Raw genomic sequence first — 24,829 nt, 5'->3', positions numbered from 1 at the left:
CGGATTAATAAAGGGACTAAGCCGACAAGAAAATGAATGAAAAATGTGTGCGTCATGTAAAAATGACAAAGTCCTTTTAGGGGTAGATATTTCCTGTGTGCTGTCAACGTTGTCCAGTACTGAGGCGCGGTGTAAGAGCTTTTATGTCTGTGTTCTAGGTTGATGTTAGTTAGCTTTAGTTAGTTAGTTACACTACTGTTATTGAAAATGACATTTTTAGTACTTTGTTTGGATATAAATTGGTACATTACAGTTTTTGAACTGAGGTGAAGTTGGTTTTATAATCGCACATTTGTTCAGTGACACCCTCCCTATATTGTTTATCATTTGAATATGCAGACTGAAATCCCATGTAAATATGACTTCAAAACAACATTAACACAATTTCTTTGACTGAACAATGTTGGACTTTGATAGTCCTTGACTGCTAATATGATTTCATTATTAGGAATTTACAAATAATTGAAATTATATTATTAAGAGGAAAGTCTGAATGTAAGTATAAAACCAAATTTACCTCAATCTGTTTTTGAAACAAACAATGTTAAAATACTGTTCAACATTGTTCACTACTGTTTTTTAACATGAAGACACTACACTATTTTTTGAAAAAATAAAAAAAGTGTTGCTACTCTGGCGGCATGGTGGCACCGTGGTTAGCACTGTTGCCTAATAGCAAGAAGGTTGCTGGTTCGAGTCCTGGCTGGGCTAGTTGGCAATTCTGTGTAGAGTTTGCATGTTCTCCCCATGTTAAAGGGGGTTTTCTCCGCATGCACTGTTTTACCCCACAGTCCAAAGACATGCACTATAGGGGAAATGAATTTAAACTAAATTGGCTCATACACTCTTAGTGTATGTGTGTGTGTGAAAATGAGTGGGTATGGGTGTTTCCCAGTAGTGGGTTGCAGCTGGAAGGACATTCTCTGCGTAAACCATACACTGGAATAGTTGGCAGTTCATTCCGCTGTGGCAACCACTGAAATGGAGACCAAGCCAAAGCATTAAAAAAAAAAAAGAATAAATGTTGCACTTACCTTTTTGAAAAAACAACTTTACATAATTTTTTTGTGAAAAGATATTGTTAAGCTACAGTGTTTAAAAAAAGACACTGTTAGGCTGTGACTACTAAAAATATATCAATACACAACTGATTTTGAAACAACACTATATTGTTTGTTGCTAACATTTAAAATTCTTTTTCCATTCACATAGCCTGTAAGAAAAATATTTTGTAGTGTTTTCATGTGCTTTACTGCATAGAATTAATTAAGATAGAAGAAAAATAACATTCATTACAAATTGATTTAAAAAAAGCACCTAATAGTTTTGCAATTTTTGATTACTTTTCTTCAGTTGAATAAAACACACTTTTCTATTCATATATTTCATAATTAAAGATTTCCTAAAAATACTGTTAAAATCTTGTGTCGTCTCGTTCTCGTGAACCCAATCTCTAAGAGTAAGCGTCTCGTCACACCCCAAATAAATGAGCGAACTTCAGATATTTCGACCTTGCTACAGTCCTACACACACACTCAAACAAACACACACCAGAGGCGTGCTCCAGAAGAGGTACTGTTGCTTTATTCATTGTGTAATTTAGGTGCAAACATACAGCACCATTCGGTTCAGAAACTGCCACGTTAGACAGAATCGGTTTCTTGTTCATTTCCAAAATGACTAATAACTGACTTGCGTTATAACTTAGATGACACAACAAAAGCAGATGACAGCATGATGGTAGCATTTTACCCTCAAGTCCAAAAACACTCCTAGACATCTCATCATATCTACTCTTGATTTTTAGTCATGCTTGAAATACTGCAAATGCTGAAGCAAAAAGAATCAAATATCCACAACAAAACAACACATGAAACGCAGAACACAGACGCAGCAAATAAAACATTACTACAACATTAACTGAAAAATAACACATCAAAACATAGCAAACACTTAGAGATAATTCACCCCAAAATGAAAATTCTATCATTCACTTATCCATTACACGTTTCTTTGTTCTGTTGAACACAAAAGAAGATGTTTTGAAATATGTTGGACACCATTGACCTTATAGTATTTGCATTTCCTACTATTAAAGTCAATGGTTGCAGGTTTTCAGCTTTCTTCAAAATATATTAATTAAAATAAATATATATATTTTTTGTGTTCAAGGTAATGGAACCACTCGTGAGCGAGTAAACGATGAGAGATTTTTCATTTATGGGTGAACTATCTTTTAAACCTTTGCACTAATAACATATCCTCTAAAGAGCCAGTGATGGTGGACGGTGTCCTGTTGGCTGATTCTTGGTCTAACGCCGAATTAACAAATTGGTCATTCCTAACACCCGAGGCCAACTGAGAAAGCACGATGATTCACCTCAACAAACAATTGGTTAAAAGTCTGCATTTATCGGGTCATCATTGACTCAGATGATCAACAGGTGAAGGTTCTAAAGTGTGTGAAGTGTTCTTTAAGTGGAACCATCTCCAAGTCTCTGTAAGAATCTGCCAACAGGACACTGAGCTCTGGCTGAGTGAGTGCTACCCCTAGGGATGTCTCTAAGGTGGTCATTTGTCCATTTCAAGTGTAAAGAAGAAGGGGGACCTCTTTATGTGGACCTCTTGTGTGACACAAGGGCTCGTCTGACTTTGAAGCAATGAAATGAGGAGGTTTAGTTTCATGGCTGAATTGGGTGGAAGTAACTTAAAGAACTAGGATCTGAGGTAAATGTAAAGGTTTTGCGGGTAAATTTGGTTAAAGGGGGTCTTAAAGGGTTAGTTCACCTCAAAATTACAATTTCATCATCCTTTACTCACCATTTATTTGTCACAAACCTTGTGTCTGTTAAGCACAACAGAAGATATTTTGGAAAATGTTTGGAAACTGGCAGCCATTGACTACCGTACTATTTGTTTATTTTCTACTATGAATGTCTATGGCTTCCGGTTTCCAACATTCTTCACAATGTCTTCTTTTGTGTTCAGCAGAATAATAAGAAACATATAAAGGTTTGAAACACTTGAATGTGAGTTTTTGGGTGAACTATCCCTTTAAACGATGGGTCAAGTTTAGCAGGGGTTTTGGAGAAAATGAATAAAGCTGTCAGGGATGATGTTTAGGTTATTGTTTTAGGATTTAAGCTGGGTCTGACTCAACTGTGTTCAGAGTATGAACCCAGGGTTAAGCGAGGGCTGGGAGGGAGGAGTACGTAAACCGAATTTCTTCTCCTTCCAGGAGTTTCCTGTCAAGACAAAAATAAACGGTAAATTCAAATCAAATCAAACCCATCTGTAATCTAAAATCAAAGTCACTTAACTTCAGTTAGTTTTCATGTATTCTGACTGCACAAGCTTTATTTTATTTAAGAAACTACATACCATACTGTGGAGCATATTACCTGTAAGCAGCAATCTCAACATCCAAAGCCATCTTCACATTAAGCAGATCCTGATACTCCCTCAAATATCGAGACATTTCTTCTTTCGCATCACCAATGTCCCTTTCTAGGTCACCTATCTTCCCCTAGAGGTGGTTGAAAGGAAAGCATTTGCAAATTATTTACAGACAGAAGCATTCCTGCTCTATTTGTGCCAGAGATACAGAGTAATATAGCAGACGTATATATATTTCAGTCAGCAGTACATTTCTGTTTGAAGTCAATCTGTTCGACTCAGTTTGTCTGCCATGACTCAGCACTGAGGGAGTGAGTCAGCATTAATACATTTGTGCTATTCTGGTGATACTCCGACCACACAATGACTAAATCACAGCAGAAATAGTCTTTCATAAATGTTGAGACCGTAGAACAGCAAAGGTCAACGCTCGTGAACTAATTTACAGCCTATTCCTGAGTCTCTATGTCAAGTCTTTGTGCTCGTGTCCACTTGAAGAAAACAAATGAGACACCAAGAAAATGTAATGTAAAGAGAAAATAAGCTTGTAACTGGGGCAATACACTCAAAGAGACATCTTAGTGCATTATGTACCACTGAATGGTTTGTACTGGCACCGTAAAAGAAATAGTTCACCCAAAGAGTTTTTTTTTTCTGTTTATCACAAGAGAAGCTATTTTGTAAAATGTTGGCAACCTGTAACCACTGACTTCCATATTTGTTTCCCTTGCTATGTAAGTTAACAGTTACAGGTTTCTAACATTTGTCAAATTATCTTATTTTTTGTTCTACAGAAAAAAATGGTCTCCTTATTTTGATCGTCTGTTTGTTGAGTTTAACTTACATTGCATCTATATGCCAACTAATTCTCATTAGATTATCAGTAGACTGTTAGGTTAGGTTGAGATGTACTTGCAATGTTTCTTGTAGTGAGTTAAATGTCTGTTTAATGTCTGTAACAACATATATTAAGCAGACAGTCTACTAATACTCAAATGGACCATCAAAATAAAGTGTTACCAAAAAAAAAAAACCCTGAAAAGGTATGGAACCACTTGAGGGAGAGTAAATAGGGATTCATTTCTATTTGCTGGCAAATTGTTAGCCTTTTTAGAAGTAAATATTTTGGCTAAAATTATGTTTGTAAAATTCTAAACACAAAAGAAGATATTCTGGAGAAAGCTGGAAATCATTGACCTCCATAGTATTTGTTGTTTCCACTATGGAAGTCAACGGTTACAGGTTTCCAACATTTTATCTTCTCGTGATTAACAGAAAAAAGAAACCCATAAAGGTTTGGAAAGGCAAGTCAATTTTTATGTTTGGGTGAACTATGCCTTTAAACAGTATCTTAGTTCTCTAAAGTACTAATATGCCCCTTGTAGGGGTAGATATGTTACAAAGAACCCTTGAGAGAACTGTCGTAGTGACAACCTGTTGTACCCCACATTTTTGCAAATGTGTTATGCCCTTAAACATCTGCTTATTCTATTATTATATACAGTTGAAGTCAGAATAATTAGCCCCCCTTTGTTTTTTCTTTTTCTTTTTAAAATATTTCACAAATGATGTTTAACAGAGTAAGGAATTTTTTACAGTATGTCTGCTAATATTTTTTCTTCTGGAGAATATTTGTTTTATTTTGGCTAGAATAAAAGCAGTTTTAATTTTTCTTCAACCATTTTAAAGTCAAAATAATTAGCCCCTTTAAGCTAAATTTTTCCCCCCCGATAGTCTACAGAACAAACCATCGTTAAACAATAACTTGCCTAATTACCCAACCTGCCTAGTTAATCTAAGTAACCTAGTTAAGCCTTTAAATGTCACTTTAAGCTGTATAAAAGTGTCTTGAAAAACGTCTAGTTAATTATTATTTACTGCGATCATGGCAAAGATAAAATAAATCAGTTATTAGAAATGAGTTATTAAAACTATTATGTTTTGAAATGTGTTGAAAAAAATCTGCTCTGTTTAACAGAAATTGGGGGGAAAAATAAACAGCGGGGCTAACAATTCTGACTTCAACTGTATATCCGCTCCGCTCTTCAATCCATCATATTTCTGTGGTCAACAGTAGAAAGTCTCCACAAAAAACTTTGCGTGGCCCTATTGTAGTTATGCTGAAATCAATCAGTGCTAATGATCTGTACCTGGTACTTGGTGACTTCAGAGTTCTGCATCTCCTCCAGCTCGCCCAGCTGTATGTTCAGGGAATTGATGACGTTCCTCAGTGCCTCGACCTCAGCAGAACGAGACTGCAGCATGCGCCGGTACTCAGCTGTCTCCTCACGTACCACGCGCACAGCCTCCTCCTGCTTATCTGTCAGCTCCACTACGCTCGCCACCTTCCCCCGAAACCAGGCCTCGGCAGTCTGCATGTTACGTCCGGCCAGGCTCTCATACTGCGCCCGGATCTCTCTCAGAGCCGCCGACAGGTCTGGCCTGCTCGTGTCCAGCTCAACGCTAAGGCTGGCCACCTGTAGCTGGACCCTGAGCCCCTCCTGTTCCTCAGCGAACACCTGCTTCAGGAAGGCCAGCTCCTGCACCAGGGAGACCACACTGGCCTCTGCATCGCAGATGCACAGAGCAGCCTGACCTGTCTCGTCCCGCAGCTGCTGCAGGTCCTCCTCAGCCTGGCTCCGCCGCCTTGCCTCTTCTTCCCAGCGCTCGTGCAGCTGTGCGTGGACGTCCCTCAGCTTCTCCATCTGCACCTCCATGCGTGCTTTATTCTGGGCCTCCTGGTGCAGCTGCTCCCTGAGGCCCCGGACCTCCTGCAGGTAGAGCTGCTGCACGCGGGACGGTTGACTCTGTCTGCGGCGCAGGGCCTCCAGCTGCAGAAGCAGAGCCCGGTTTTGCTGCTCGAGGTGTCTCACCTTCTCGATGTAGGATGCAAACCGGTTGTTCAGACCCACTAGCTGCTCTCGTTCTTGGGCCCGCAGATCCAGCAGCTCTGCATTTACTAAACTGGCCTGACTCAGGTCGCTCTGGTCCCAGCGCTGCAGAGGCTCCAAACGCATGGCCCACCTGGAGGAGGACAAGGGCCCCCTGGAGATTCGGTAGGTGGAGGTGCTGGATTGGTAATCTTCCCAGCGCCGGGAGAGGGAGGAGGTGGTGAAAGGGTCGAAGCTCATGATGAAGTAATTTTTGTTGCCTTTTTTTTGTTTGCTTGGTTTTCAAATGATGCTAATGTTTTGTTGGTTGGAAGTTTTTTTTTCTTCAAGTCCCCCTTGTTCTGCACACCATTAGTGGAGATGAACCGGCACTGCACCAGTTCAGAAATGCTGCAGAGCAGTGTGCTTTATACAGGACACACATGCACACTCTCTCCACACACACACACACAGATCCTCAGCCAATCAACAGCTCAGCAGTGTCATGATGCTGCTGATTGGTTTTGTGGTTCTTTTATTGCTGAAGCAATACACCAGGAGGTAGGGCAGATTTCTTAGATCTTCATGTTTTATGAAATGACATATGTGACATGTTATTCAAACACTATATGCATTTACAGTTAAAGTCAGAATTATTAGCCCCCCTTTGATTTAGTTATTTTTTTATCTTTTTTTTATTTTTCCCGAATGATGTTTAACAGAGCAAGGAAGTTTTCACAGTATGTCTGATCATATTTTATCTTCTGGAGAAAGTCTAATTTGTTTTATTTCTAGAATTAAATTTAAATAAATACAGTACCTGCCAACACTCGTTTTTAATTCTCCAGGGAAACTCCCTTAATTTGTATGGCCCAATCTAGTTATGAAAAACTGCACATCCCTTCTTAACTGGGTGCTCAGCCAAAACGCAAGTAGTGTAAATTATATATTCAATAAAGGCGGCAACACCAAAGCTCTAAAAATGCTAAAATTAAATTAATTTTTTAAAAACCATTTTAAGGTCAATATTATTAGCCCTTTATATTTTTTCCGATAGTCTACAGAACAAACCATCATTATACAATAACTTGCCTAATTACCCTAACCTGCCTAGTTAACCTAATTAACCTTGTTAAGCCTTTAAATATCACTTTGGGCTGTATAGAGGTGTCTTAAAAAATATCAAGTAAAATATTATTTACTGTCATCATGGCAAAGATAAAATAAACCAGTTATTAGAAATGAGTTATTAAAACTATTATGTTTAGAAATGTGTTGAAAATTTTTTTCTCTCTGTTAAACAGAAATTGGGGGGAAAAATAAACAGGAGAGCTAATTATTTAAGGGAGCTAATAATTCTGACTTCAACTCTATGTGAAATATGTCCACCAAAGCATGAATGTCATTCTAGTATAATTTATTAATACAATAATGTTTGATTTTTCAGTTAAATAAGGTTAAAGAATGTTTAACGTTAGCTTATCATACATGGCACTAAAGGAATCGTTCACAAAATAATGAAAATTCTGTCATCATGTTCTCACTCTTCATTTGTTCGAAACCAAAGTTTCTTTAATTAAACACAAAAGAAGATATTTTGAAGAAAACTAGAAAGTTGTAAGCATTGACTTTCATATTATTTGATTTTCCTACTATGAAAGTCAATAAGTACAGGTCTTTAGCTTACTTCACAATATCTTTGTTTGTGTTCAATAGAAAAAAGAAACTCATAAAGGGTTGGGGACAAGTAAATAGTGAGTAAATTTTCATTTTTGGGTGAACTATTCCATTATGTGACTGTTTTAAGATTTTAAACCTCTTGTTCTTGCTCCTCCAGGAATGGCTCCTGCTCTGGCTGAAATCTTTGGGCCTCCGAAAGTTCCTCCAAATTCTCTGATTCACCAACGTCTCCTTGCTGTAATGTATAAACATTTCATTTTCCCCCACTGCATTCTGTCATCAGAACCAAAATGTGAAAGTAATCCTTTTAACAGCATTAAAATGCTTTGAAAAGGTGTTAAACATCATATTAATTCTTTAAAGGGCCCATACGGTGAAACATCTAATTTTCAAGCTGTTTGGACAGACATGAGTGTAAGTATAGTGTATAGACCATCATATTGGGGTGAGATAAACACACCCAGTCTTTTTTTTTTTTTTTTTTTCAATTTAGCAACATAAAAACAGTGGACCAATTGGAGCAGTTTTGAGACCGACCGCAACTTGACGTAAGATTGCGGCCCCCCCGCCCACCAATATTGATTGAAAGGCGTGCATTACCACATCCTTAGTTTGTTGTTTCACGTCCGCCATTTTCAGCGTGTGAGTCAAAGCAATGTCACCAAAAAAACACTCTTGCTCTATTTTTGGATGTAAGGCTCATTGGGCTCAACCCAAGTGCCTTCATCTACTTCCTGTGAATGAGCAACAGAGATTTTACTTTTAGTGGCCATTTGCGCTGAACACGCAGTGAATGCAGCGTATCGAGATTCAGGCCATTAAAAACAGCTGATCCACCGAGTCATTCCGCACTCTCTCCAAAATCCCTCGATTGATCTCAGCTGGCGGATCAACATTCACTACATGATCGCTCTCATCGACGCCATTGTTTGTAACTTTAGGTGGGTTTGCAAACGTCTACTTTTCATTGTGTCTTCCATAAACTTTAGTCGTTTGCATTTCCTGTGGTGACAGAAGCTCCCTGTCATCTCAACTACAGTAGGTGCGGCTGAAAAGTGTGAGGGCATTGCCTCGTGTATGCGTCCCTTTATTAAAAATAACGAACTTGCCTTAGTTATAGCCTCAGTCAAAGTTAATCCAGTGTGCGTGGTTATTAGTTATTGGTTATTGCTGCAGTTTTGTTCCGTGCAGAAAAAAGGTGTTGAGAAGCCTTTATGATTAATTAACCGTAACGCATTAAAGCGTGGTTAATAGTGAAACCGATTAATCGTTGCATGCGTCATCCATATAGGGATGCATCGTTACATAGCGGCTGTAAAACTATACAAAGACACAAATGATTTTGTAACTACCACTCTGACACATTAGGAACAATAATTCCTCAACGGTAGTCTCTGCTTGCTCTGTGTCCGAGTCGTACATGTACGGCTGAATGCTGGTCCTCTCACTCATGTTGCTTCTCTCTGTCTGCCTGTCTGTTGCCATACACAAAGCGGGGGAGCTCTTGGCTCCGCCCTCTTGTTTAGTTGGGCGGAAAGTCGAAAGTAACTTTTATGTGGAGCAACACACCCCTAAAACAACGACCTGTGTACAGGCCCCAACATGACACTTTTGAACACATTATAATAAACAAATCTGAATTGTGTTTTTAACTGCACCTAAAGTGGCACAATCAAAAGAACCATAATATTAATATTAAATCTTAAAAAGATGTAAAATTAGGTGCCCTTAAATTTAGTTTTGTGTCCTCTAAACAAAGTCACCTGTGGTGTGCAGTCTGTGCGCTGTGCCACGAAATCTCTCAGCTCACACAGCTCCCTCAGGACACTGAAAGACAATCAGTTCTCTTATTAAAGCAATTAAGCAGTCCAAAATACTTTCAAATGCAAAATACAACTTACTCTTTCCCTTGAACTGCCCCTGTAAAGCACAAATAAAGACAATGACAGTGAACTGTACCCTCTTAACAATAACAGCTCTAATATACAAGTATCAAAAATACAAATAAAACTCACAATAAGCAGAAATCTGTAAAACCAGCCACAAGCCAGACATAATGCTTTCAAACGGCAGCACTATTACACGCAGATCATCCACCGTTCTCTCCCCCTTGTCTTTTAAACCAACAGATGACAGAATATTTTAGTGATCTTTTAAATTAAACAACCCTTAAAGGGGTAGTTCATCCAAAAAATGGAAAACTCCAAAGACCTTTGTTCATCTTTGGAACACAAATGAAGATACAGTACCTGCCAACACTCGTTTTTAATTCTCCGGGGAAACTCCCTTAATTTGTATGGCCCAATCTAGTTATGAAAAACTGCACATCAAAGCTCTAAAAATGCTAATTCATTAAATCAAAAAGGCTGACAGTGTTCATCATAATCAGGTGCTCCAATTTGCACACTTCCAGAACACATAATCTCCTATTATCTCACACACACATACACAAAAAAAAAAAACGTTAAAAATGTACGCATTTAAAAATTATACAACTTAAATTTTCAAAGTGAAAATACAGAAACAAACCATAATAGTGCATCACAAATTATAGAAAACAGTATGTACTAGGACATAACAAAATAAACAACAGAATAAACCAAAAACCTTTACCCAAACACCTAATTAAACATTAGTGAGATAGTGAGACGACTGTCAAAGTTCTCATTAAAACCTTTTGGAGACAATGTACTATATCTAGAGTGAAAATCCAAAAGGCTTCTTGTTGTAACAGCAATTTGTTAAGATCTCCTACATCTACTAAAAGACAGAATATATTACTTTACACACTGTATTGTAAATAAATCATACACTGAAATAAAATTGTTGCATGCAGAACTGTTGCGAACAATTTATTTGTGTTGAATTTAAACAAACAAATTAAATTTAATAATGTTCAACTTAATTTGTTGTTTAAATTCAACACAATTAAATTGTTTACAATCACTTAACTTAAAAAAATTTAGTAAATCCAAGGAATCATCTTTGAATAATTTTTTTCAGTGGAATATTTCTCACATAAGTCAATAATATTACTGAAATGAAATTAAAAACAATAAATTTAAATGTACACACATTTACACAGGTAAATAAACAGAATCAATGATAAGCTAAAAATCTGCGGAATTCTGTGCGCACAGATTCCGTGTGGGCCTACTCATAACTGAGAAATTGTAACAGGACTTGTCGAATAGCACATCGATGTTTAGAAATGCCAATTTTTGAGTTCTACTTGTCTTATCTAAATAACATAAACCACACGGACACCGCAGAATATAGATTACATTAGCTGTCTTGCATGAAATAGTAGCTCAAATTTTGAACTTTTTCGCTGTATGGGGATGTGCAAAAGTTGACGTTTTATATGTGAAGTTACATTGTAAACAATTCCCACATTTTGAATTACCATGTGGTATAAAAATGTGTTTAAAAAATGTGGAGCGAGTTTCAGATCAGCTCTTACCAACATATTCCAGATATTACATGTTCTTTTGTGTACTAAATGAGGTGACGTTTTAAAACACTCTTTGAGGGTAGGATCACTTGAAATAATATGTCAATGTTTTAACAGCACTTTATTAATGCCTTTAGTCACAGGCGAATATTTTATATGACAATTAATACAACAACTTTTTTTGTTTTTTTTGTTAACTAAGCTATCCCCTTGTGACATATCTTTGATGCAATTACAGTTGAAGTCAGAATTATTAGCCCCCTTTTGACTTTTTTTTATTCTTTTTTAAATATTTCCCAAATGGTATTTAACAGAGCAAGGACATTTTCACAGTATGTCTGATAATATTATTTATTCTGGAAAAAGTCTTATTTGTTTTATTTCTACTAGAATAAAAGCAGTTTTGAATTTTTTAAAAACTATTTTTGGGACAATATTATTAGCCCCTTTAAGCTAATTTTTTTCGATCGTGTACAGAACAAACTATCGTTATAGAATAACTTGCCTAATTACCCTAACCAGCCTAGTTCACCTTATTAACCTAGGTAAGCCTTTAAATGTCACTTTAAGCTGTATAGAAGTGTCTTGAAAAATATCAAGTAAAATATTATTTACTGACATCATGACAAAGATAAAATAAATCAGTTATTAGAAATAGGTTTTTAAAACTATTATGCTTAGAAATGTGTTGAAACAATCTTCCCTCCATTAAACAGAAATTGGAGAAAAAAATAAACAGGGGTGATGATAATTCAGGGGGGCTAATAATTCTGACTTCAATTGTATGTGCAGATTGTGTCCACTCCTCTTTATAAGACCGTTCTCTAAATCGATCTGATAATCTCTGTGATTGCTGTTTAAAATCTTCATCTCCAATTTAGTTATGGAAAAAAAAAGTTTATTGTCCAAGTTTGTCAAACTGCCAGATCTTCTATGAAGCTCATCACCTCACATAATTGACTTATTACCTCAATCTGGCAACATTGCTTACAATAATGTTGGACTGTTGATTTCTGCACAGTTGGTTGATGTGGGATTTGAACAGTGTTGGTAGCAACATCAGTAATACAACACAAACTTTCAAATAAAGTTGTTATTTTTGTTTTATGTGTGCAAAAATGACTCTAGTAGCTTGATAATCCTCAGATTTACCCACTCAAGAAACTGTTCTTGGGTCAAGGCCGTTGCTGTCCTATAGAGAATGAGGGAGATCTCGGATTTCACCTAAAACATCTTAATTTATGTTCTGAAAATGAACAAAGGTCTCAAGGTTTTGGAACAGCATGAGGGTGAGTAATTAATAGCATGATGTTCATTTTTTTTGGATGAACTAAGCATTTAAAGAGTATTTTTAGACCACAACACTTACATGTCTGTAGTATTAATTCTGTTGCAAGAGAAATTGAGTTGACCACTGGTAGACCCGCTGCCCCATACATGAACAAAGCAGTGTAAATTGCATCTGCAAATGTACAAATATTGCATAACTGTAAAAAGAATGGCACTACTGCATTAAGATGAACATTTAAGATTAACTGATTACATTAATAGAACTAAGAATGTTTTTGGCTCAAGAAAAAAAAATGTCTGGCTGTTAGTGTATTGATGTGTACCAGGAACTGTTCTGGAGAATCGTTGAGGTGCAATAGCAGTGAAGATATGGAGCAGAACTGTGACAAAGATCCATCCGAAACGCTCTGTAATCAAGGACACATTTAGGCTACATTAGAGATCAAAGTAAGCAATTTGTATATCTGAAAAAAATAAGCCAACTACGATTGCTGACATTTGATAGAAGCTTACCATTACTATACTCCAGAATAATGCTGAGAAAGTATAAAATAAGTCCACTGTGCCCGATGAGCATAACAACCATGACAGTGACCCAAACTAAATCTGAGAAAAAGATATAGAAAAAAAAGATGATCACTGATCGAGTCTGCATCTTTAATTCAAAAACAAGTTTAATTTAAACACACATAAAGAGTGAAAAACAGAGACTTTTTAAATATATATATAACAAGTGGTTTAAATGTTCATTTTATTTGACCTTAAAAGAATAGTTCACTCAAAAAAATGAACATTTTCTCACCATTTACTCACATCCAAGTGTTTTAAAATGTACCTTTTATTTTTCATTTCAACACAAAACAAGATATTCTGAAGATTGTTGGAAACCAGAAGAATGTAAGTCAAACAGGTTTGGAACAAGGGGAAGATCAGTAAATGATGACAGAATTTTCATTTTTAGCTGAACTATCCATTTAATACTCAATAGAAACACAGAATTATCATTTTGATTTTTGACATGAACAAGACGCATCAAAACTTACAACATCTCCATTTGAGATCATAAAGTTGTTTTCTGTCAAGTTTTGAACGGCGTTTCTTAATTGCTGGAATGGGAAGAACTATGATTGATATAGCAGCAGAAATGGCCCCAAAGGCATATATTGTTGTGATCATGGCTGAAAATAAAAACAGACACACATTGTAATTAAATAAATATCTAAGAGACAGATACTCAGAGAACAGAGTGTTACTTACATTCTTTAACCCTTGATGAGGGTCTAAAGAAGAGGAGACGCATTTGAAGAAGGTTGCTCACCTCCATGAAAACATGTCCTAATGAATCTACATGAGAGCAACAGACCATGCATTTATGTTGATTTTAAGTTGTGGGCTGTAAACTAACACATTTGATCTTCAACCCCTGCAAGAATGATTTCTACTTCCACTAATGTCTCCTTAAAGCATGGCTCGGTAACCTTTGTGACTAAAAGAGTCATTTTTGGAGTAGTGTCTGTCTGAAGTTTGCAAGACAGTGGCATAACATGAAGGGGCGTAACTTGTAGTAGAGGCGTAACTTGCAGTTATCCGGATCCATGTGTCAAAATTATGTTGTCAGCAAGATGGTGCTACACCCATCACAGTTATTAAAGTCTACATCTACTCCACACCTAAACCCAACCATCAAAGCTATTAACATCTACACTTACCACAACTCTAAACCCAACCATCACAGTTATTAACGTCTGCACCTTCCCCAATCCTAAACCCAACAATCAGTTATTAACGTCTGCACCTTCCCCAATCCTAAACCCAACCATCAGTTATTAACGTGTGCACCATCCCCAAACCTAAACCCAAGCATCAGTTATTTACGTCTACACCTTCCCCAATCCTTAACCCAACAATCAGTCATTAACGTCTGCACCTTCCCCAATCCTAAACCCAAGCATCAGTTATTAACGTCTGCACCTTCCCCAATCCTAAACCCAAGCATCAGTTATTAACGTCTGCACCTTCCCCAATCCTAAACCCAAGCATCAGTTATTAACGTCTGCACCTTCCCCAATCCTAAACCCAACCATCGGTTATTAACGTCTGCACCTTCCCCAATCCTAAACCCAACTATCACAGTTATTAACGTCTACACCTACCCCAACCATCATAGTTATTAACATCTACACTTTCCCCAAACCTTAACCCAAGTATCACAGTTATTAATGTCTACACCTTCCCCAATCCTAAACCCAACCATTATAGTTATTGACGTCTACACCTTCCCCAAACCTTAACCCAACTATCACAGTTATTAACATCTACACCTACCCCAACTCTAAACCCAACCATCATAGTTATCAACGTCTACACCTTCCCTACCCTAAACCCAACCATTATAGTTATTAACGTCTACACCTTTCCCAAACCTTAACCCAACCATCACAGTTATTAACATCTACACCCTCCCCAAACCTTAACCCAAGTATCACAGTTATTGATGTCTACACCTTCCCCAATCCTAAACTCAACCATTATATTTATTAATGTCTACATCTTTACCAAACATAACCCAAGCATAATACTTATTAACGTCTACACCTTTCCTACCCTAAACCCAACCATCATAGTTATTACATCTACACCTTCCCCAAATCTAAACCCAACCGTCACAGTTATTAACGTCTACACTTACCCCAACTCTAAACCCAACCATTACAGTTTTTTAACATACAGCCGCGAGTTGCGGAGGCTTTCATACTTGACACGCTCGCCATTGTACAGTTATTTGCAGCTTGTTGGACTTTTACTTTTACCTGTGAACACTTATTTGGTTCTTATTTCAATTGCTTAACTGAAATGAATGAATACATTGTAAAGTTTTGTGTCTGCTTTAAATATTGGTTTCTGATTTCCCAATAAAGAACCCAGTGCTTTTGATGCCTCAAGAGGCTTGAAACTTTAATAAAGAAAAAATGTGTTTAAAAGAATGTTGAACTTATTTCTGAAAAGCTATGTGTAAGTGCACTAAACAAAGTTCACTCTTCCTGACAAACATCCTGACAATGTAATGCATAACTTCCTGTTTATTTTCAACGCCAAAAACATTCAATCTTCATTTTAGTACCAGTGAAGCAACAGTGCTAATGCAAAGTTCATACACTCAAAATAGACCCCTGTTTTAGTGTATACAGCTGTTCATGGTGGTTTTTCAGTCAGTCATTCATTTTCTATTCGGCTTAGTCCCTTTATTAATCTGGGGTCGCCACAGTGGAATGAGCCGCCAACTTATCCAGCATATGTTTCACACAGCGGATGCCCTTCCAGCTGCAACCCATCACTGGGAAACATCCATATACTCTCATTCATACGCATACACTACGGACACTTTAGCCTACCCAATTCACCTGTACCGCATGTCTTTGGACTTGTGGGGGAAACCGGAGCACCCGAAGGAAACCCAGGTGAACATGGGGAGAACATGCAAACTCCACATAGAAACGCCAACTGACATGGTGTTTATAAAAATTATATAAAAACTGGACAAGGCATAAGACACATATAATGGTAACGTCATTATAATATACAGAGAACTTCCATGATTTTACACACAGTCATGGGGTCATCAAAGTATGCTTTTGTTTGTTGTGAACATGACATACTATGCCTTTTTAGCAGAAAATATATGCAGGGTCTTCATGTGGCATAATGCTTCCTCAAAGTCACTGTGACAAACATTTACTGTATGTTTGGATTGAGAAAGCATTGTCTTGTTGTCTTCTAAGCATATTTCACACATTGCTAGCCTTGATTTAGCATGTGGTTAACATGTTTTAACATGGTGCTATCATGAATTACCTTTAAGTTTGAATGTTTTCTTTTTACATAGGGCGAGGCAGTGGCGTAGTAGGCAGTGCTGTCGCCTCAGCAAGAAGGTCGCTGGTTCGGACCTTGGCTCAGATGGCGTTTCTGTGAGGAGTTTGCATGTTCTCCCTGCATTCGCGTGGGTTTCCTCCGGGTGCTCCGGTTTCCCCCACAGTCCAAAGACATGCTACAGGTGAATTGGGTAAGCTAAATTGTCCTTAGTGTATGAGTGTGACAGGCCCATACAACAGGCCAGCCGAAGGGTGTAAAAAAAAAAAAAAAAAAAGTCGTTATCATATGGACATGTTCCAAAAAGAGCCGACCCCGTGAAGAAGAAGAAGTTTTCTTTTACATGTTGCTACCATAATTTAACATTATTTGAACTGTGGCTAATGTGGCTAACATTATTTTGTGTTAAATGCAGAGCACAAATCCTGGGTATGGGTCACCATACCTGGCCACATGTCACTTGCCTTTCCTTTTCTTTTGTTAATGTTTAATCGTTTGGGCTAATTAAAGTCTGTTTCTTTTTATAGCTTGACCATCCCATTTAAACCCAAAAGTCTAATCAGTTATAAAATGTTTAATATATCAAGTCTGAACATGCAGAAGGTTTGGCCTGAATTTGGTAGTCATTTCTTGAGACTTCGAGGAAAAGATTCATTTAGAAATTTGATCCAAGGAGGAGCAGCGGCAGCTCAAAACCTAAATCAATTCACTTTCTCAAGCCAAAATGATTCTTATTAGCAAGTAAATAGTATAGAATTCTTACATACCTGTTATAAATCGATAAGAAAAGTTGATATTAAAATAAAGGGCAAAGAAAACGTGGCTTAAAGCTTGAAGAAAAACTGGCATGGATGACAGCACGATAATTACAACACTGAGAAGCAGCACTTCAGTCCACTCAGAGGAATTCCACAGCTCATGAAGGACAGCTGCAATAGAAAGATAAGACAAGTGTTAGACATAATAAATGTATTTTGTGGAATACTATGCAAAATTATACATTAAACGAGTATATTAAATCAACAACTGATCTAATTACCTGAGCAAAATGCAGTAGAAATCATAAGAAAAGCAACAGGGATCCCCATAAATTCAATAACTCTTTGGATGACAGCAGGAAAATCAACTGGGGAGGAATGGAATAAGGCAACAATTTAAAGTCAAATTTATCCTTAAAGGTAAACTATTTCATAAAAGATAAAACCCTATTAAGTTACATTTACACATTATCGCAAATTGATGACATAGTTTAATCTAACAGTCTCTAATTGCTGTAGAAATTAAAGGCAATTTAGGAAACGTGCAGATAGAGACACTTTTTATTTTAAGTGATTGTTGACTTGAAAAAGTCTGGTTCTTCTCCCCTGAATACTGGCATCAACATGGTACATTTGCTGACAAAACTACTGCTATATGAATACTTTCTCTTTTTCAGACTAGTTTTGTAAACGATGTATAAATAGATTGCCATATCTACTTAAAAAAATAGCAGCTCTTCATTTTACATTGTGCCTTTGTACATAATCTACAGTAAATACAGACGAGTCAAGCTTTAAACAGCAAAATTATCAAAACGTTTTTTTTTAACAAGATGCTAATGTTCTAATCCAATTCAATGGTCTATGCTAAGCTAATGTTGCTCTCGCTAGACTCTGTGATCGGCCGAATGGATAAAAAAATGATAAAACCCAAATGTTTAGCTTTAGGGCACTTGTGGTTGAATGTTTCAGATTAGAAATTTATACGAATTTTGCAGATTAGCATTTCAGTCAACCAAATACATACAATGTTTTAATTATCTTAAAGGAATGGTCCACTATATTATATTTTAAATTCAGTTGATGTGTAATGTAGCTGTGTGAACATAAACAACATCTCTGAATGTAAGACGCTCAAAGTTCAATGCAAAGGGAGACATTGGCTTTTACAGGGTTAGCTTAGCAAAGCCTACAGTGAACGAAGTTTAGAAAATACAAAAAAAATGCATCCAGGCGAGTGAGATCAAAAACGCTTCAGCTTATGTTCCAGAGAATTATAATATATATATATATATATATATATATATATATATATATATATATATATATATATATATATATATATATGTAGGTCTAGCATTTGACAACGGAGAACTTCCAGAATCTCTTTCAGTTCAGTGCTGGATTCGGTTAAAACTCCTCCAACAGACGAAGCTGTGGACCGTTAGCCACAACCTGTAAGTGTTTTTATTTGTTAAAATTTAACAACCACAGGCACAGTTTCTAGTGTTAACGAGGACGTAAACAAGGATGTAAACAACGAAAGGTTGGGCGTTGGAGATGGTGTTTGACAGAGTGCGCTCGACGTGATGCGGTTGTGAGATGTGAAGGGTGCGCGACTTATTTGGGGACCGGGAGGGTGATGCGCGTTTTCTGGGATATTATCACTCATTTGCGGGCATCCGGGAGTCTCTATGCATTTGCGGGAGACTCCCGGAACTTGGGAGACTTGGGATGTCTGAATATCACGTTTAACAACTAAAGTGAGACGTGATCCAGCGGTACATCCTGGATAAACTGTCCGACGTACACTGCTCATTAAAGCTCAGACGAACGCATGACTGTGTGTGGCTGTGTGTGGTTACGTAATGTGCATTTTCAGTGGACAGAGGGCTGTTCAGAAATGCTAGGTAAAACACAGTGTGGATGTGGATAATTTCGTTCTAAAATGCCATTTTAACACTAAGACGTATTAGTGTAATTGAGGCCTAAGTGTGTATTTTTCGCCAGCAGGTTTGCGAAAACCGGCGATGCCGGCTCAGCATCGTGTTGTCTTTTGGCCATCAGCAATCGTCTATCGGCCCCACCCTAGTGTGAGTATGCCCTATAATTTAGAGAGCAGGTGTGAGCTGTGTGCTCTTTATTTCTGCCTGATTCAGGCAGCTAAGGCTGCTAACAGCTGCTTTGAGCCTCTGACCGGACTGTTTACACAGCGCAAAAATCGCACGCTTCTAGGGGAGTGACGTGGAGCCAATCTGCAAATCCCAGCATTATGTAGCGAAACAATCAGAGCCTCTTGAGGGCGGGCCTTTCAGAGGAACTAGGAAACATGAGTCATTTTCATGTTAGTTGACTAGCAGTACATAATCAAAGTAAAATAACGTGATTTTCTACAAGTGAAGCATGAGCACACATTGCTTCGCATCTTATAAGCACAACCAGCTTAAAAATACACTGTGACCACCCCTTTATATCACCTCTCTTCTCTATTCTGATACTTGGTTTGACCATTAGCAGGTAATCTTGACCACATCTACATGTTTAAATGCAGTGAGATTCTGTGATTGGCTGGCTGATTTTTAGATATTTACATTTATAAGTGATTGAGCATGCGAATTTAATAAAGTATCTGGTAAGTGTGTAATGCACAATCAAATCCGCTTGTTAAGTGTGATGTCACGCAAAGAGGCTTCCGGGTTCAAGCGCTTTATCAAACTGTATGGGGAGACTCATCAAATGGTAATAATAAACGTTTACAAAGCGATTTAATATTTTCGAAAATCAAGATCGCAATGTATATATCCATAGTTCCATACCTAATATCCAATGGTCAGAAAGTGATTCATTTTTTTATAGAAATTGTTAAAATTTTGGTATTTGTGAGGCAGGAAGCCCAGAGATTGTCGTGTACACTATGACTTTATATAAAATTCAATTTAATGTGTGATATGACTAAAAAGGGCTCATAAACATTTTCTCAATTCAAATGAGTGGCATCTTGAACCCGGAAACATTATTACATACGTCACCACTTAACAAGCGGATAGGTTTTTTTTTGTTGTTAAAATACAGACACATACCAGAAACGGTTGTGTTCCAATTAAAATACGGAGCCATAAGGAATAATAAAATGATCCTCATCAGATTAACTGTCGCACACATTGTTACCTCAATGACAGATCCTGAGGGAAAAAGAGACCAAGCAAATGTCAGAGAAATGTTTTGCTCAAAGTGCATGGAGATTTACAAAAGTTCAAGATGCTTACCTTCAATTACTCCCCACAGAATAAATGCAACACATAAACAGACGTTGGGACAAACGACTTGCAAATAATTCATGTACATGGCTTTTGTCCCAGTATCTGTGGAAGAACATAACCGTGTGCCTTTTAGTTTTTTATTAATTTACATACAGTAGATTTAAAATGGATCTAAACATTTAATCAAATGTTGAGCGTATAACATTTAAATGCTTCTCTTACCTTTTTTGGTTATGTAGATTGTTATTGGAATACTTAAGCCAAAAGTCATCAAGAGGGAAATACAACAAAGCATCAGTGTAATGATGTGTAGAGCTGACAGTCCTACAGTACATGAGAGACACAATGGTTTTACTGATATCCTTTTGTAATTATCATTTCAGATTTAAGAGTAGCTTTATTATGAACTCTAAAGCAGGGCCCACTACACTCTGTACTGGAGGTGCCCTGTGGATTTTAGCTCCAACTGTTAAATTTTGCTGTATTTTGGAGATTACTCTAATACATAAAATAAGTAAGCTGACCAGAGTTCTTACGGGGAGAAGACTTTATTGAAGACAATAGTGCAGTTCCTCAGCAGTGATGATAACTCGTCGGTCTTCAAGTAACTTAACACAAAGTACTGTCTGTGAGACAGTACTTTATACTAGCATCAAACAAACCATTCTGTGTTTAAGGCCGTACTCACACTAGGTACAGTTGCCTCGAACCGGGCCGAAGCACGCTTGTCTCCCCTCCCGTCTCCCCTGACGTCCCGCACTCACACCACAAACGGGCCTCGGCACGCTTACGTCATCGCAGCTGCGCTGTGCAGTGAGAAGCGTTCTCTCACTCAGCAGCACAATGGAGATTTCTCTATTTATATCGTTTCAGTCGTTTGATATTCAGAGACATGCAGTCAAATATTTCGCCAAACAGTCCTTAGGGATGCGGTGACACGCAGTCAGATATTTCGCCGAACAGATCCACCACTTTTGGCGCTCATAAACAATCATAAAGCTCTCGTGCTGCAGGAATGAGGAGGTCTGCTGAAGCCGCGCAGCTGGCGTGCTGTGAGGAGTTCTCATCTTTAATAAACTATGGCAGTTTGCGTTCACTGAACAGTAAGAATGATGAATTAATCCATATGAAACAGATTATAAAAGTCACATCTCGCTTTCAGTTTCGGGCTTTGGCGCGTTTTGCACTCAAGTGTACCGTGCCAAAGCCCAAGTGAACCGCGCTCAGGCACACCTCTTCCAACTGGGCCAGGGCCGGCCAAGTGAACCGTGCTTGAGCCCGATTCAGCGCACTCACACTCCTCAAACGATCCGGGAAACGGGCCTGGGCAGGGCCTGCCCTAAGAGGCTTAGCAGGGCCCTCTTATCAGATGTTTCAGCTGTTGTTTTGCTAATACCCATTGAGATTGTAAAAGGGTCATTAAGTTCACACCTATCAGTTTGTGGGGGTTGAGGCACAAGTCACCCCATCATATCACATCAGAGTTTAATCAATGTAAATGCAACTGAACTAAAACGCACATAATCTTTCACAACCCAGTTACTCCAAACACTAACTAGGGTCTTACTAGGTATTCTTATAACACTCAGGCAGGTGTGTTGAGAAGACTTTAAACAAAACTCAGCAGGACACCGGCCCTCCAGTACCAAGTTTTCTATATTGTTTGTCTACAAGCTGTGAACAACGAAACAGGCACAATATGTCGATGCACTTACCATTAGGTCAGCAGTGTCAAACTCTTGCAGCTTGGCACAGTTTAGTTCAACTCTAATTAAACACACCAAATCGTACCAATTGAGTCCTTCAGACTTGTTTGAAACCTACAGGCTAGCATGTTGAAGCAGGGTTGGAACTAAACTGTGTAGGGCTGCGGCTCTTCAGGAACTGAGTTTAATACCCCTGCACTAGGCTATTGGCACCGTTGTGCTTCTTAATGTTTTTTTCTAAATAAACAATCAATTGAATGCATCCTCGCTGAATAGCAGCCCCCCTAAACATCTCATGAATAGATTTGTCAATTAACTTACCTAGCTGCCCTATTTCCACAGTTGCAGATCTCACAGAATATTCGGTATGGACTTCACAAATGTATTTGCCCTTGTCTGCAGTCTGGACGTTTTTTAATCTCATTGAGAAGTTGCCTTTGGGAAACTGTTCTCTGAAAAACTCGACTCTGTCCCTGTAAAACCTGTCAGACGATCCTGTGAGTATTGTCCCGTTTTGGAAAAGCAAGACAGGAATGATGTCTGACCGCTTGTCCATCTTCTTCCACGAGACTTCATCGAAGTGTTCAGGAGGAATGTGTGAGTCAACCATGCAATTTAAAACCACGTCCTCACCAACACGAGCAAACAGAATCTGATCTTCTCCTGTCACAACTACACGCTCTGTTAACAAAACATGATTAATCAATGCAATTTTCAAAACCGGCATGTTTAAAGATAAAGTTTTAATTATTCGAACACTCACCCACATACTGAATTGTAACATAAGTTTCTCCAACCTCTAGATAGGAGTAAACTACACATTTGTAGCTACCAGCATCTGCAACTGTTATGTTTTCTAAAAGGAGTGAAAAGTTTCCCTTAAGGACCTGCTCAGAAAAAAACCCTGCTCTGCCTCTGTAAGACTGATACTGAGCCTCAGGTTTGTCCTCTCCATTCTGAAACAAGTGCACCAGTTCTTCTTTATCCGTCCTTTTCCATTCGACCTCCAGCACATCCAAAGGTAAAGGTGTTTCAACAAAACAAGGCAAAATCATGGAGCTTCCAAGCTGTGCGACCAGAGGCTGAGCAGGTCCTCGAACCAAAATCCCTTTAAAAAAAGAAACATGGGATAAGGGTTAATTCCAAAGCAACATACTCAAGTCAGAACTGAGCAAATATGTAATCCTTACCTTCAGATGCAAGAAGAGCTGCTGCTGCTATCAAGACGTTGAACACATACATGTTGAAAGTGCACAATTAAAAAAGCTGCCAAGAGTAAAAATCAAACCTCAGGTCTTGATGGAACGGACTACATCCTGATATGACTAAAACACAAGGTTGAATTCAAGTTCTTTCCACTTTCATTTTATTTGAGTTGTGCAACATGACCTTTGACTGCTTGATGCACGCTATAACTCACACAGAAACAAGAGCAACTGACTTTTATTGTTTGGTTTAGCACCAGATTTATCTCAGGAAATCCCCGACAGAGCAGAGATCGATTACCTCTCATTGTTCCCTGACTGAAAGTAACTCTGTCAGTTAATAAGTGGTAAAGATTTGCAAAGATGTCCCAATTTTTGTAAAGAACAACAAAAAAGAAAAGGTTATTTTCTTCTGCAATCATTTTAAATGATGGTTTACCCAAAAATTAAAATTCGCCCATCGTTTACTCATTTTCCACTTGTCAAAACTAGCTTGAATTTCTTTCTGTTGAATTCAAAGAAATATTGTTCCATAGTAGTTTTTTCCCAGCATTCTTCATAATCACTTGTTTTGTTTATAACAGAAGAAATGTATGAAAGTTTAGAATCACCTGAGTGTGTAAATGGCATGGTTGGGGAGTAACTAGCTGCATGCAACGGCGTTACGTAATTTTTGTTTATTGCTTTTTTTTTTATATAGCTATTTTTTAGGGGTTTTAAGCTTTATTGATAGGACAGTAAGGATATACAAACAGGAAAGTGGGGGGAGCAGAGATAGGGGAAGGATCGGCAAAGGACCTCGACTTGGGAATTGAACTCGGGTCGATGCACTAACCTCTAGGCCAGTGGTTCTCAAAATTTTTTCATCAAGTACCACCTCAGAAATTTTTTTTTCTCTCCAAGTACCACCAAAATGAGCAGTACTCAAATACAGTAGCGTTGTAGGCCCAGTAAAGTAGCTACAACTCTGCAAAGTAAATAAAAACATGGCAGATTACCTCAGGAATAAAGGCTATATGTCATATATGGCACATTATATACATAATTTTGATACATTTTAAAAATATATGTAGCATGTACATGACATGTTTCATTCCTCCGCGTACCACTAGAAGGAAGCCCACGTACCACTGGTGGTACACGTACCACAGTTTGGGAAACCACTGCACTAGGCTATTGGCGCCAACTGGCATTACATAATTTAATGACAAAATAAATGTAAGAGTAATTTGTGACAGTTACTGAGAAAAAAAAAAAGTGTAATCAAATTAGTTACTTATGAAAATATTAAAGATTACAAATGGGGATCCATCAAAAAAACTCTAAAAATCTGGGATCTGTTG

At 37.9% G+C, this 24,829-nt stretch overlaps 3 protein-coding genes and 1 long non-coding RNA gene across 9 annotated transcripts in view; 1 reads left to right on the top strand and 3 right to left on the bottom strand.

Annotated features, from left to right (window-relative positions):
* Positions 1-24,829, bottom strand: part of si:dkey-33c12.4 — a 213,937-nt gene that overhangs the window by 159,562 nt on the left and 29,546 nt on the right. The gene's annotated exons all lie outside the window — the stretch shown is intronic.
* neff2 (neuronal intermediate filament family member 2) lies at positions 1,563-6,668 on the bottom strand. The gene is given in 3 exon segments (NM_001201557.1): positions 1,563-3,245; positions 3,402-3,526; positions 5,547-6,668. Coding segments are annotated over 3 exon segments (1,167 nt in total). The 5' UTR covers positions 6,528-6,668; the 3' UTR covers positions 1,563-3,184.
* Positions 6,538-23,812, bottom strand: LOC101884142 (uncharacterized). Of its 5 annotated transcripts, none has more exons than XR_015505616.1 (18): positions 23,472-23,699; positions 23,045-23,389; positions 22,603-22,962; positions 20,798-20,899; positions 20,582-20,677; positions 20,396-20,497; positions 17,597-17,683; positions 17,325-17,486; positions 13,948-14,034; positions 13,734-13,868; positions 13,204-13,296; positions 13,014-13,097; positions 12,770-12,862; positions 9,962-10,060; positions 9,848-9,866; positions 9,710-9,773; positions 7,694-8,181; positions 6,538-6,931 (listed from the first exon to the last, which is right to left on the bottom strand). XR_015505616.1 is itself a non-coding variant. In XM_087278911.1 (18 exons), the coding sequence occupies exons 1-18, from the start codon at positions 23,521-23,523 to the stop codon at positions 6,842-6,844; spliced, it is 2,085 nt and encodes a 694-aa protein (XP_087135037.1). In that variant the 5' UTR covers positions 23,524-23,699; the 3' UTR covers positions 6,538-6,841. The 5 variants fall into 5 exon arrangements, 4 of the variants coding, with proteins under 4 accessions (XP_087135037.1, XP_087135039.1, XP_087135036.1 ...); XM_087278911.1 differs by having other exon boundaries at positions 6,538-6,847; positions 8,083-8,181; XM_087278913.1 differs by lacking the exon at positions 9,962-10,060 and having other exon boundaries at positions 6,538-6,847; positions 8,083-8,181.
* LOC141377133 (uncharacterized) lies at positions 8,104-17,081 on the top strand. Of its 2 annotated transcripts, XR_015505710.1 has the most exons (3): positions 8,104-8,183; positions 8,310-8,360; positions 16,574-17,081. It is a non-coding gene; the product is annotated as an uncharacterized LOC141377133 (long non-coding RNA). The 2 variants fall into 2 exon arrangements; XR_015505711.1 differs by lacking the exons at positions 8,104-8,183; positions 8,310-8,360 and adding an exon at positions 8,464-13,137.

Source organism: Danio rerio, chromosome 13 (assembly GCF_052040795.2).
Source record: "Danio rerio strain M-AB ecotype USA chromosome 13, GRCz13ab, whole genome shotgun sequence".
Classification (NCBI taxonomy): domain Eukaryota; kingdom Metazoa; phylum Chordata; class Actinopteri; order Cypriniformes; family Danionidae; genus Danio; species Danio rerio.
The sequence above is the reverse complement of the archived record's forward strand: the minus strand, read 5'-3'. Positions and strand labels throughout refer to the sequence as shown.

Excerpts from the sequence above, each read along its gene's own strand:
- LOC101884142 (XM_087278910.1), bottom strand. The coding sequence starts at position 23,523 with ATGTATGTGTTCAACGTCTTGATAGCAGCAGCAGCTCTTCTTGCATCT. Across the intron at positions 23,390-23,471 it reads AGCTCTTCTTGCATCTGAAG|GGATTTTGGTTCGAGGACCT; the intron begins GTAAGGATTACA and ends CTTTTTTTAAAG. Across the intron at positions 14,035-17,324 it reads TTCTTATCGATTTATAACAG|ATTCATTAGGACATGTTTTC; the intron begins GTATGTAAGAAT and ends GCTCTCATGTAG.